Source organism: Anabrus simplex, chromosome 4, assembly GCF_040414725.1.
Source record: "Anabrus simplex isolate iqAnaSimp1 chromosome 4, ASM4041472v1, whole genome shotgun sequence".
NCBI lineage: Eukaryota > Metazoa > Arthropoda > Insecta > Orthoptera > Tettigoniidae > Anabrus > Anabrus simplex.
In genome coordinates this window covers 346,639,211-346,653,950 of record NC_090268.1, presented here as the reverse complement: position 1 = coordinate 346,653,950, position 14,740 = coordinate 346,639,211, and the positions used below count along the sequence as shown (strand labels likewise).

At 34.6% G+C, this 14,740-nt stretch overlaps 1 protein-coding gene across 1 annotated transcript in view; it reads right to left on the bottom strand.

Annotated features, from left to right (window-relative positions):
* Positions 1–6,276: 6,276 nt before the first annotated feature.
* Nca (neurocalcin homolog) overlaps positions 6,277–14,740 on the bottom strand; it is a 34,006-nt gene continuing 25,542 nt past the window's right edge. Inside the window, exons 3-4 of the mRNA XM_067145749.2 lie at positions 8,667–8,855; positions 6,277–8,520 (exon numbers count right to left, since the gene is read on the bottom strand). Of these exons, the coding sequence (XP_067001850.1) occupies positions 8,326–8,520; positions 8,667–8,855 (384 nt within the window). The 3' untranslated portion in view covers positions 6,277–8,325. The remainder of the gene's footprint in view (positions 8,521–8,666; positions 8,856–14,740) is intronic.

The window sequence follows — 14,740 nt, the reverse complement described above, 5'->3', positions numbered from 1 at the left end:
AAAAAAATCAGCCAAAGAAAGTCACTGAAGGATAAGTTATTATTCTAATACTTTGTATCATCTATCAGTTGCAAAGAAGAGAATATTTTGTGGTGATGATGCAATATGCCCATGAAAAAAATACAGTAGTTGATCAAAATACCTTTCAGTCAAAGAGTAGCTTGGAAATTCCATATGATGCACTAATATCTGTGTTAATCTGTTTTATATATAATTGTCTGGCATGTACGGTATAAATATGCAGTCTTTGATCTGATATTATACAAAGCACAAAACTTTTTTCTAACCCAATCTTAACATTATGATGCTATTAATCTGAGACATGAATTGCTCATCAATCAATCAATCCAATACTGATCTGCATTTAAGACAGTTACTCAGGTGGCAGATTCCGTATCTGTTGTTTTCCTAGCCTCCTCTTAAATGATTTCAAAGAAAACTTTTGTCTTCAATGTTGTCTTCAATGAATGATTTGTATCATGATAGCTATTCAGTTATCTTCACAAGACTGAATGTTGTCAATTTGTGTAAATAATATATATATATTTATATCTTTTGCATTTCCCAAATAGTCCTTAAAAAAACATTGGGTTCTTCCATTTTTTCAGTTTCATATTTGTTTTTGTAAACTACCATGTGATTTCATGGCTGATGAAGTCTCAAATAGAGATGAAACATGTCCCTAATATTTTAATATGTTTTTAATTAAATAGTTCACTTATAAAGTGATGTGTACTGATCGGGTGGATCAAAACCTAACATTGTTTCTTAATTTTAACTGTATCAATACGGAACTACACGATGAAGTTCATAAATTGTACATATCACTCAGACGAGCAGCTCGATTTGGTGACAAAATAGTCATCAAGAAGGACTTTAATAGGACCAGGATAAACATTACCGTGCCACAATTAGAAGTCAAGACAAGAGATGAGAACGCACTGCAGAGGTCAAAACATCATTTCGTGCAAGACATTTATAATCCATGTTCTCTGCTTAAACATACAAAAATAAAATAAACATTTGAATGTTCTGAATCAACAGGCTGCTTTATGAGTTAGTTCAAGAACTGAAGCTGTATAACTGGAATCCCATGAGTGAAAGTAATAGTTTGCGATTCTCCATTCAGGAGAGCCATTTGATGAACATATAAGCAGTGAATATCCTAAATTTAAACTGAACTAAACCCAATCCCTTCAGTCTTTTGGACCCCAGATTCACAAATCAATGTGAGCAGTTACTGGATGTTAATTGTTCAGTACAATAAGTACTACTATCATCGATAATACTCCTTAATCAGGGCTGCTATTTTTTCTATCATGATAGCTACTCAGTTATCTTTACAAGACTGAATGTATCCTGTACAAGACACCAAACCAGTCATACTTGTATACATTCATGGTTGAACAGGTATCAAATAAAGTGCCTCTCAATCATTCGTTTCCATTTCTGATTACTAAACCAGCAAGTCTTCTGTACATCTCTCATTTCACTTCTCCTTGACATAAATGACAGACTAAAAGTCAGTTTAGGCCGAATACAAGTAAAACATGGATACTGATATTTCCCTTCTGATTAATAGCTACCATTGCTCTCAGTTATGGCATGGCAGTGGCAGGTTCTTGTAAGTTTCATGTAAGCAAAACTGTAGACTCGACCTCAACTAAGAGTGGTTGATTTTTGAAAAGGAAAAATTCACAATATCTCATGACATTATTGTTGGGATGTAACAGAATTTTGGTGAACACCTTAGGTGTTCATTTGACAAAATTCTCTAAACATTCAAACTGATCAACATTAGTGGCAGTTCTAGGAGAAATAAACAAGCCAACAAGCAGGCATGGTTTTTGTCCTTAACAGGAAAACTACGAGAGAAATGTAAAGCTTTTGTGGTTAGGGAAGCAAAAGGAATGGAGTTACATTAGTCATTTAAAGTATACAAATACAGTAGATATACTGCCATATCTGCTAGGGGACATCCCCACAGAGCAGGTGATCTTACAGAAATTCATCTAAGAAAAACTGAGCCCAGAGTTTTCCAAGGTCAACAACTAGATCACAAAGACCAACTGCAGTTTCATTAACGTACCTTGAAACCTTACATTTTAACTGCAGTAGTTGCTGAATAAACCACTAGTATTACTTTATGCCATTTATTTTTCCTCCTTTGGCTCTTGGTCCTTTCTAATATCTGACTGCCAAATATCAGGCAGCAAGTGCTGCCTAATGGCAAAAAATGCTGCACAATGAGTGTGTTCTCCTGCACACCAACCTGCAAAGCCTTCCAGCTACATGACTCAAATCCAGGTGGCTGGCATAAGAAATAAGGCAAAAAGGACAATGAATGGAAGAGACAGTGGCATGACAACTGCCTGAGGAATGGCAGGCTGGTGACCAATACCATGCAGGAGGAGTTCAGATTTGACCTCCCTCAAAAAAAATGTGCTGCCAGATTCAGGATAAATCATGGTCTGAGCCATGTCACTCTAAACTGATTGGGGTTAAGGAGCAACTCCCTATCCAAGGGGGCCAAGTATACTACAAGACACATATTACGGTGGAGTGCCCAATAAAGAAGACTGCAGGAGGCCTACTTGTCCTACATACAACTAGTAACTATGCTGTCCATGGTTGAACACCCTTTAAGTGACTCTTTAGTGACTTTTACTATTGTTTTTTTGTACAATGTTTCTTGATGTTTTGTTGTTGCATGAGATAAAATTCCTTAACTTTCTTTTAAACTAAAACAGTACTGTAAGTTAATTATTTTACCTATAATCATAAAGATCTTTAATCCAACTCTTTCTTACTACAGCAGTCTAATTTCTGAGGTTTACTCATCATCATAGATGTCATAATTTTCCTGATAATGAGTATAATTACTGAAAGACAGTTGTCTTCTGTCCAAAGTGCAAAACAGCATTCACTTTCTCAAACTAAAGCCACTTAGTTTAGTAATGATCCACATTATTTTAACAATATTCTCAGCAACAATTCTACAACACTTTCACTCTGTTGAAAGTGGTTATCATCAAAGAAATTTAGAAAAGGTCCCTACATTATAAGGTTTTGTTGGTTTGTTTTCTTTTTCACAAATATAGTAAGCAAACTGTATACCTTGTTCTGGCACTGGTAGTTAACTTATACAGATTTGGCATATTGAATGTGAAGGAAATCAATGGACAATAATGATATATCTAGTAAATCTACTCTCTTTTAGTATATAATGTTTTTGATTTAATTCAACATAGAATATGTCTTCAGTTTTAGAAGCCTAAAGTAAATCTAGTAAAAACAAAGTTGTTCATTTGGAAGACAGTGATTTATTCATAATCAAGTAATATTCTACTTTAAAAAAAAAAAAAAATTGAAAAAATCATGGAATGTGTCCATAATTTCCTTTACTCTTGAAATATTAATATGAAGATATATTTTTGACTTTTAATGTTAATTCTGTTAAGTACCGGTAACATAATGAAAGAGACTACTCCTAATTATAAACTTTAAAATCAGATTTAAAGTAGCCATACCTACATAAAAAGAAATTCATTCTAGATACTTCATAAACATGTTAAAATTATTACTTCCAGAACTGTACTTTTCATACACAACACATTGATTAAATTTGAGTACAATGTAAACCTTAAAATTATGATTCAGTACATCAGCTTATCTAAACCATGTTAAAATTACAGTACTGGTACACAATAAGAGAGAGGTTACTTCAAAGACAGAAATTCTTCTAGGTGTTCAAAAGTTGCTAGACATGCCCTTCACTCTGCAGGGAAGTAAAAACAATGAAAGAAATATCTTAATGGCCTTGTATTAACAATGCCCCAAACTTTATCAAACTTGCAGTTATCCTTTAAAGGGATGACACTGACTGAAAATTGGCACTAAACGAGTACTGTAATTTAAAGGCAAGAAATTAAGTTATACTAGGTGAACATCAGAAGACACTTCATACTTATTAGCTGAATGATTCTTTGAAGGAAGTAAATCAGTACCAAACGTATAACTGGCAGAGATTAGTTACTTGTAACTTGCAGTCTTTATGAGATGCAGCTTCACAAGCAGTAAAATAGCATTACACTCTCTGAGGCTCTCTTGAAAACAGAAAATAAAATAGTGGTGACATGTTACTTAGTGCTTCAATATATTTACTGATATAAAAATCATAGATTCACTAGAAAATTATTATTATTATTATTATTATTATTATTACTAGAAAATTTACAGGGAGACCACAAGAGGTCAGAAGATATTAGATATCCAAGTGTAAAATACAGTACGGTATATGATCTGCCTTCCCATTCTGGTTCTTATCTTCTGACTCTCACCAATTCTTATCCTTCAAGGGAATGACCAAATTCCTTCAATATGACAAGAATTATCATATTTTACTAGACTTCCTTCTTTTAATACATTAACACAGATGAAATATTTATTTATAAGGGGTCAGCCAAACAAAGTGTAACACGGCAAAATTCTCTTATACGTCTGGCATGCATAGAAATGATCCTTAACTTAAAGTATCCAATTATAAATGTTCACGTGGGGAAGACACAACACAAAATGTATAATTTTGTTGGAATATCTCAGACAGCATTCGGATCCTGATGCTCTTCCTCTCGACACTACCTCACCACCCATAAAATATTCTGGCAAAAATATAACTGACAACTAATTATTTTCCACCAGTGAAACAGAGTTCTGGTAAACAACATGTTGAGAAATTACCTACAGTATTAATTTAACTTTGCACTACATCATAAAATGATCATCATCTTACAAGCAAAAACAAATTCAGATAAAATATGCAATATCTAATCATAAGTTCTATAAAGCATTAAAATTAGCATTTAATCCCTGAGTAGTTTAATGTTGGCTGACCCTTGCACTTTCTGTGAATATCTTGAAGTCAATTATAGAACCCATCATCTCTGATTTTATCTTCTGACAAGAAAATAAATATTAATATTGAATAAAATTTTGTTAGCTATCATATGTCAGTTAAGAGAACATGAGAGCTATTTTTTAATTAACTAAATTTTTTCACTTCTACCAAATTGTATATTGGGTATGTTTGTGTGGTAAGTTTATGTTTTAGATCATATCTCAAAGAGAATTACTGAACTGCAGATAACTGAAAATCTCGAGAATGATAGTACTTCATAGCAGAATTAATGCACTTCAGAATCATAAAAACAAAGCAAATAAAGCAATTTCTAGAAATGTGAGCTCATATTTATCTTTCATACAGAGGACACACTCAAGATTTATATAAAGAGAAAATTTTTCTATGCTTCCATTAATTGTGAAAGATTCATGCCGCCATGAATACAAACCATATAACATGAATTTCAAGAGCTTCAGAGAAGTTAAACCTATTGAAACAAAATCAAACAAATTAATAATACACAGCATTCATTACTGGATTACACAAGAAGCTAATTTTGTTTTCACTAGGAGAGTTACAAAAAAGTGTTTTTACTGAATGGTTGCTTTTTAACTTTTCCACTGCAGTCATACTGAAGGTAAGAAAATCAGTCAGTTGTAACACAAAACTGAGATAACAGTATTGCTGTCAATTTCAAATCCATTAACGGAAAATGGAGGCAACACACATATATTTTTTTTAATCACACCTAAAATGATAAGAAAGAAACACAATATATATGCCACATGTCCTGCACTGAAGTTGTAATTAACTTACAGAAATATTGAAAATTGTTTCCAACACTCTCTTTTACTTTTCCTGAGAAAGAGAGAAAGGAAAAATGTTATATGTGTATAGAAACATCTAACATACAGTTACAATATTTTGTTTTAAGTCTGATGTACAGTTATCAACAATACATATACATATGTAGCAAACATAATGATATTACAGAATAGTGTACAATGCAGCATGCAGTTGATGGGAAATGAAGGAGCAATGAGTAGGCCAACTGCATCGAGCACCAAAGCAAGAACATGCAGAGGACACTTTTATACATATGTACCATGCAAACACACTTGTTTATAAACTTCATAGCATTCATACAAAATTTATTAAATGGCGAGCAAGCTTTGTATCTCAAGCTGTTTAGTACAAAACATTCACAAAACAAATATGCAGCTAGTATACCTTCACTGAATTATTCCAAGTACCAAAAAAAAAAAAAAAAAAAAAAAAAAAAAAAAAAAAAAAAAAAAAAAAAATTAAAAATCACCATTTTAACACAGCAGATATAAGATAACTTTTCTAAAATTGATAAAATTTGTCAGTTTTACAACTAGAATGATTGCATACTCTGGTACATAATTTTTCTCAGTTAAACTCAATACCATATTTGGCCATGTTTGAAATTTCTGTAGAGCTGAATACACATATGATTTGGCACACACAAAATAGTTTTATAATGATTGTTATTTCAGTTGATGCAACAGCTAATATGAAGGATATATGGATACATTTATTCCTGCCTAAGTCTTAGGCACCAAAATCTCCTTACTGCAGCACTGGATGCATATAGTCCCTGCTGCTGAATGAATGAGTAACATAAGGAAATCTGTCACTATAACAAACTAGAGGAGATATGGAAGGTATTCACACACAGGAACATGGACAAATACAGGTGCAGTGCTGAGTCTCTTTCAGTGATCAAATTGGTTGACCCAATCTAGTACAAATTATACAAAATTTGCAGACATAATTTCAAAATTAAATTTGTAATTCAATACATATTTTATTCAAATTACATATGCTTTTTGCTTGATGTTAAAAAATGCACAAGAAATAGCACAAAGAATAACAATCTTAATGTACCATTACCAGAATGAAGGTACTAACAAATGGGTTAAATTTAACAGTCAGCATGCGTTTACCTAATTTTCAGACAAAGAATCAACCAGGAATTGGCTACAATGTAATATTGAATTTACACTATCTCTCGTCTTCATGGTATGAATAATGAATTCAGGTTTCTTTTGTAACATTCCTATAATTTTTTTTTTTTCATAATATAAAATGACAATATGTGTATATTTAATACTCAAAATAACAATTACTTTGGTAAAAATTAAGGCATTGTTTCTTCATGGTTCAATTAATTTTGCTCATTCACCAGCAAAGATTAAACGAACCTCAACTATATTAACAATGATTTTTAAATATATTTAGTTGTCAGACTAAACATTCTAATTTTCTTCACTTTAAATTCTGAAATAATCATCCATGACTAAAAGGAGAAATCAGTGAGAAATTATTTTTAAATGTGTCTAGTACAAAATAATTCTGATGTCTAATGCAATAAACAATGTAGTGTATTCGGTTAATCTAATGGATGATTACACGCTCACACACGCGCGCGCACACATGCACGCACACACATATACATAGGAGTCTCAAAATGTATCATACAAAAAACAAAGGTGTTACTGAAAGGGTTTGGTTGTTTATTTCATTGTAATCATTCTGTCAGTTTTAACTACAGCATCAAACATCTCTTAATGCAAGTTTTGATATAGAATGAGACCTAATATTAAACTGCCCTGTCTAGAAATGTGTATACAAAAATATGGCATATTTTCAAACCTCATCTAGAAAAAACATCTAATGGATTTGAAAAATTCACACAAAACATGCAAGATTCATAAATTACCAACTTCATTTGTTTAAACATTTGTGATACATCCATGGAAGCTAAAAAGTAAAGGAGGGAGAAATGAATGTTTATCTTATATGCTAAAAATCAGAAGCAAGAAGGGCATGAGTACATCAAGTGATGTTCTGTGTTGAAATTGGGAAATTCTTTTTTGCAAACAATTATTAGAGAATTAATTAGCTGTGGGCAATATGTGGAAGTTTTCATACATGTACACATATGCATAAACACGCATATTCATAGTCAACAACACGAGCATTCATTTCTTCAAACACACCCAGGAGAAGGGAAACCATAATTTTATACTCATGCCTTATAGTTCAAACTGCAAATGTCCCTTGCACACTTCAATACTGTTCCTCTTTCATTAAATTAAATAAATTCTAAACCATTCTAAGGTTTCCTGCCTTAATTTGCTTTCTCAATTTGGCAGAACCACCTAACATAAGGAACTGGAAGTACATTACTCGCTCTACGCATACTCATAGAACTAGCAATGCACTTTTCTAACTCTTAGTTCCTTCAGAACCCCACAATACACAGCTTGTAGAATGTGTTGTACTAGCCATGATGGGGCAAGTGGCTGAGGTGGCAGAGAATCACATCCCCGTCAACGTTAACGCCCGCTGACTGCTATGTATAATGTATTACTGTTCAAAATATTTGGCAGAACCCCTCACTGTGCTTGCGGGTCGCATTGCAGCAGTCGGACGATGGACGGGTCGCTCTTAGCTCCCTCAATGAATTCTTCTAAAGATAGCTTTCCATCCTTGTTCTTGTCCATCTGGCGGAAGATCTTGTCTGTCCTTTTTTCTGGAGTCGATTCATCTTCAGGCATCTTCATAACGGAACCCACCATTTTATAGATAGCCTAGAATGTTATCTTGAGATATAGTATTGGTATTGGCAAATGCATAACAATTAGTTAATTTAAGAGAAGCAAGTTAAACATTTTCTTTGATTGCATTTCTACACATTTTGTTTCAGCATGTTATATAGAGCATAAGAAATTCTTACCGTAACAATTTCAAGCATCTCCTGTCGTGAGATGTAGCCATTGCCATCCAGGTCATACATACTAAAAGCCCATTTCAATTTCTGCTCCAATTTCCCACGCGATGTTACAGAGAGTGCACATAAAAACTCTCGAAAATCTATTGTTCCATCTCCATTAGCATCAAATGTTCGGAATACATGTTCCGCAAACTGAAACACAAAAATAAAACTTGTCAGTGCTTTAAAACTGATGATCGGAATCCACACCTGCTACCACAAATACCAAGCGTAATCCCTCTAAAATTGTAATTCCGAACCGACCACTAATGAAGAATATATACCAAAAAGATTGAAAAATATGCAATGTTACAAATTATTAGTGGTAAAAGATGTGCTTCAGTCATCAGTTTCATTCAATAATTAAAAATGATTTCAACTGATGAGAGCATTAATAGAGACGGCCAGCCCATTATCTGATTACTGCAATGCTACCCAAAAGCACAGTGTTCAATCTGCTGAACAATAATATACATAGGCTTCACGAACAGAGGAACCCAGGTTTTCAAAAAAAGTCAAGATTTAAAAAAAGAGTCTATATGTTTTTAATACGGTCATTTCCTAGCTTCAGTCATCTGCCTGCTGATTCCTGCTGCAATATGTCATTTGAATTACTCTCATAAGAGGAATTGACTTATCTTACAGTAAATGCAGTGGAAATGCTTTTATAACATAAGAAGTAAGACAACAGCACGAGTAGAAAATTGAAGTCTTCTTCTTATTCTTATTTTCTTATTCCTCTCTTCTTCTTCTTCTCCTTCTCCTTCTTCATGTGAAGGAATGATCAGGCAGTCAAACCAGATATTAATATTTGATGTAATCCAACGACTTAAACTGTCAGCGAAGTGCTGGGGCTTCGAAATGTGACAAGAGAATCAAATCGGTGATCTCAGAAAACTGTTCTATTTCTGCTTCATTCAGTATTATGACCAGCGATGAGGATGAATTATGTAATGCGAATTATTTATTAAAATAGTACGCCAGTATTCGTAAAATGTTAGTATGCTTCCTCTTCCTCTTCAAAAAACAGATTGTTGTTTTATATACAACATGATGAAAGTTCGACATTTACTCGCTTTCATCTTATATGGTACTATCCTACCCACCATGTCAACCACTTGTCCATCACAGGCTAGTTCCTTAAATACCAGTATGTATACATGTATTCGTGACAATATTATAACCTACCTTTCTCTCAAGGCAAATAAGTAGGGCCAACTCATCATATATAAAAATCACTGACAAAAAGAAAAAGGAAAGGGGGAAATGATTTTCCTACAGGAATTAGTTGTAAATTTAGCACACCAAAAATAGAATGAAAGCTAATAAATTGTGTATCATAACAACAAAGGATGCTAAGATAAGAACCTTTTTGCCACCAAATTTATTTCCAAAATTAACCCCTGAAAAATGTTATCTGAAAATTAATAATAATGTAATGTCTGTACGGGCAATTTCAGAATCTGAGTAGTCTTTAATTACAGTATTTTTCTTCTTGTATTACCACTGATATGATATATTCCCTCGTAAATTACTAGAGGTTTTGGTCTATATTGGGAGAGATTGTTTCAGATATACAATATGTGCACAAGGTATGTGACGAAGTCCAAAGATTCAGAAAATGTCTTCTTTTCTTAGTTCCATGAAATTTGCTTTATATACCTTTGTCTACACATGCTCATAACATTTTTTAAGTGAGGTGCATCCATAACACACAAAAAAGAAGTGATAAAGAAACATACTAATCTGGGGTGAGTGCCTGTAGAGAAATTCATGCATTAAATACAGGAATAATAAAGTAAACATTCAGAGAGAGTTTCCAAATGAAAACAGGCAAATTTTAGTTCATTTTACCTCATGATGGGCAGGACACTTGTAGCAGTTACCATCTTGTATTAAAATGCTTTGCATAGCTGTACCAACTATGATCTTTCTTTTTTATTACCATGTATATTATCAGACAAATAATGCCATCCCAAATTCCAATAAAAATGAACTAGGGAAGTTATACAACCTTCATCTTAATTCATCTGACAAAACACCATCTTTGATAAAGATATGACCAAGAAACTGATGACTGCAGAATACATATGGTGGAGAAGCCATATTTTCAAATACTAAAAACATACTTGTGAAGTCATAACCAACAAATAAAGCTCAAATCTTTCTACACAAGAAATAAATCTGTTCACTCTCTGCACGATGCTCTATTTTACAAGAGTTACTGCTGACTGCTTCACTGTAAAAATGATGTAGCTCAAGTCTTCTTTGAGAAGTTAGAGATACTGCCCTGCTTATTGTGCATTTAAATGTTGTTTGATAATATCAATAATTTACAGTTAAATCAATAGTAGTGTTATAATTAATTACTGAAAAATAGCTAGGCAGCTCGGAGCAGTTGGTGATCATGACACAGAATGACCTTGTGTATGTACTGCAGAAATATATCAATAGTTCTATTTAAAAGTTATGTAGAACTTAATTTTTGTGTGAATTTGTATATGATGATGATGGATTTAGAATTTTAAACTTAAACTAGTAGTATTTCTTGTAATATTTTCTTTCCAGGGATTTGGTTGTTGTACTGTTGTTGTTATTTTTGTTCTTGTAGGGTAATTATGTTTTTAACTTTACTTTATTATCACTTAGGCGCGGCTCCATAATACGATCTGCAGAGCTGCACAACCACCACAATGAAAGATATACAGTAATATACAGCGATTAGCGATCCCGTCCTTCATATTGAGTATTTATATTGAGCCAGAGATAGATTCCCATACAGCTGCTGGTGATCTGGCAACCCTGTTTAGATCTGTGAATGACAGAACATTCGGAGAGCACACTTAACTACAAGCTTTCTTCTGATAGGTGGCTAAGGGTCGCCCATAAGGATCTGTATAAACTGCACGCCTTGCAGTACGTCTGACCTATTCCCGTGACCATAGAGTTAGTAAATAATACACTAGACGGCGCCACCGTCCGTGAGAGAGTTGCTGCAGCGAGCGAGCATGTTGAAATCACAGCAGTTTGGGGAAAGCTCCCTCCATTGTACTCATCAGTATAAATAGAGAACTTATGAAACTGTGTGGATATTAATATGGTTTAAAATTCTTACATGTCAACATTCTCAGATACTACAGTATAGTTGTGATGCTTCTGTTCAATAGAAAGAAAGCCCAAATAGTTTAAATACAGGATAAATGCATGATAAAAGAGGATGGTTGTGATTAAGTAACACAAAATCAATTTGCTGTCCATGTTAAGTCTTCAAACAACGTACCTTATGATTGGTGGTATGTATATTTTTCCATCTTTAGTGTAAATGACCAGGACTTCAGCAAAATTTTATCCAACGACCGAAAACATTCTCTCTCGTACGAAGCGAATAAGCGAGTTCTTAGGCCTACAAGTATTATCCGCACACTTTATCTTGGTGCATTTACACCCTAGTGCTGAATCGGTCGACCTCGGCGATCTTCAAGATTCGTACTGGCAACCTTTGAAACACAAACTATGAATCGCTTAAGCATCGTTGTGCGACATCTGGCGTACACTTAACGTACTAGAGTAGAACGCAGCGCGGAAGGCGGTTTCGTTGCGCAGAGAGAGACAGAAGTATGAGGTGCGGTGATGCCAATGTGGCTACTCATAACAGCATGTATGTGTAAATATTTTTTCATCCAGTTATATCTTTAATTCCAAAGCGATGACCTTTATTTTTTGTGGGCTTAAAAGTTTTGTGAAAGTCCAAATTAATTTTTAACATTAAACCCCGAGAAAGTGTTCAGGAAAATTTTCGAAATATTAAGGAAGGTAAAATGGACGGTCCAGTTTCAATGTCGTAGGATATTCGCCGTTTTTATACATATCAAATATTGTTGTACGCAGAACATTTTTAATGAAATCATCAAGGACCGTCACTGGCTTCTTCCTCTAAGGGTTCTTCTCTGGCGACCTGAACACCGCATTATTTTTATTTCCGAAGCTTGTTTTATCCTCTGTACTGTTTGCAGGCCGATACCACACGCGAGTGCTGTCTTCTTTTGAAGCGTGGCAACATGGCGTTCCTCACCTTCTCCGCCTATGAACGCCTGCTGCTGCATGCTTACCAAATACAAATACACTTTAAATACTATTTCCCTCGCCTGTCGACGGAATACTTGTCTTTTTGCTCTTCCTGGATCTATCGTACACACACAAATAGTTCCCTAAATTCGTTGATTATGATATTTACAAATAAAACTCGAAACATTCACTCGTGACCCCCACAAACAGGCACCTCTTACTGAAATGATTCTATTGGCTCAGCGGAAAACACGTCATACTACAAAGTACGCGAATGTTACTGCGCAACCCTCTTCAAACTGCCTTCCGGGCTGCGTTCTACTCTAGTACTGTTGTTGTTTACACAACAAAGCCAAAGTATAGAATTCATGCTAGGAACAAGATTCGCATCGAAAAATGTTTTATAATGTTATATAATGTGTATGTGACATAATTGTTAGCTTAAGATGATAGCGGTTTAGAAATTTCATATCGATCGATCATATTCTTGATTCAATTCAGATTTCATTTTCATTCAGTTGGCAGCACCAGGCAGCACTATCGATACCGGGACAGCTCCCTCCTTACTCCTCACCCCCGTACACAAATGCACCAAGATAAAGTGTGCGGATAATAATCATGACCATGTTTCTCCGTAATGGTAGTGAATTCTTCCGAGTTAGGTAGTCATGAAAATGAAAACAAACGCGAGTACCATCAGATGATGTTCCCCCTCCATTAAGAAAGCCGGCTGCCAAAGATATATGCAGGTCGCTGAACCTTTGTAAATATGAGTGTGTCGATAGGTCAACAATTTTTTTTTCAGTAAGCGGAAGAGGGGCTTTATTTTTTGTAATTTTTTAATTGTTGTCTTTTGTACAAGTCAGTTATTTATATTGTCGATGTCCCTGTCGATAGGTTTTATGGCGACGATGGGTGAGGAAAGGCCTAGGAGTGGGAAGGAAGCGGCCGTGGCCTTAATTAAGGTACAGCCCCAGCATTTGCCTGGTGTGAAAATGGGAAACCACGGAAAACCATCTTCAGGGCTGCCGACAGTGGAATTCGAATCCACTATCTCCCGAATGCAAGTTCACAGCCGCGCGCCTCTACGGCACACGAGCTCAGCTGACACTTCCCGTATACAATACGAATTTAGATGTGTCGATCACACTTCAAGGGACTGGGCGTCACAGAGCAGAACCACCAACATTATTCAGCACGAGCCGCCACTGTTATCATTGTAACGTTAAGCTAGTAGGAAGCTCAACCTATAGTATCGTAAGCCATAGTGTTAAGTACTGGAAATAATTAACTTGTGTATGAAACTTCTAGGAAGCTTGGTCATCACTACAACCCTGCTGGGGAGCATAAACTTGGATCACAGAGAAGAGGATGGAATTGGGAATCTGCCATGAACAACAAAATCTTTTTGAATAGCTAACTTTGTAAGACGCTTGTTTTCAAACAACCTACCCGACTCGAGGGAAGGGCAAACCGATGATGATGATGTATGAAACTGTATATGATTATGCTGGATTTAGAATGTTATACTAGTAATATTTCTTGTAATTGTTTTTTTCCACGGAATTACTCTCTGTACTCGTGTTGTTGTACTTGTTGGGTACCGGTAGTTATGTTTTTAACTTTACTTTATTATCACTTGTAGTGTTAAGCTAGCGGCAAGTTCAACCTATAGTATTGTAAGACATAGTGTTAAGTACTGGAAGTACTTAAGTTGTGTGTGAATTTGTATATGATGATGCTGGATTTAGAATGTTAAACTAGTAGTATTTCTTGAAATATTTTCTTCTCATGGAATTGCTTGTTGTACTCTTGTTTTTTGTTTGTTTGTTTGTTCGTTTGTTTGTTCGTTTGTTTGTTGTTGGGTAATTATGTTAACTTTACTTTATTATTACACTACTGTAAGTGACCATTGCCACCGGGATATTTCCCGTTTGCAATGTATTTGTCAATAATAAAAATAAAATATACTG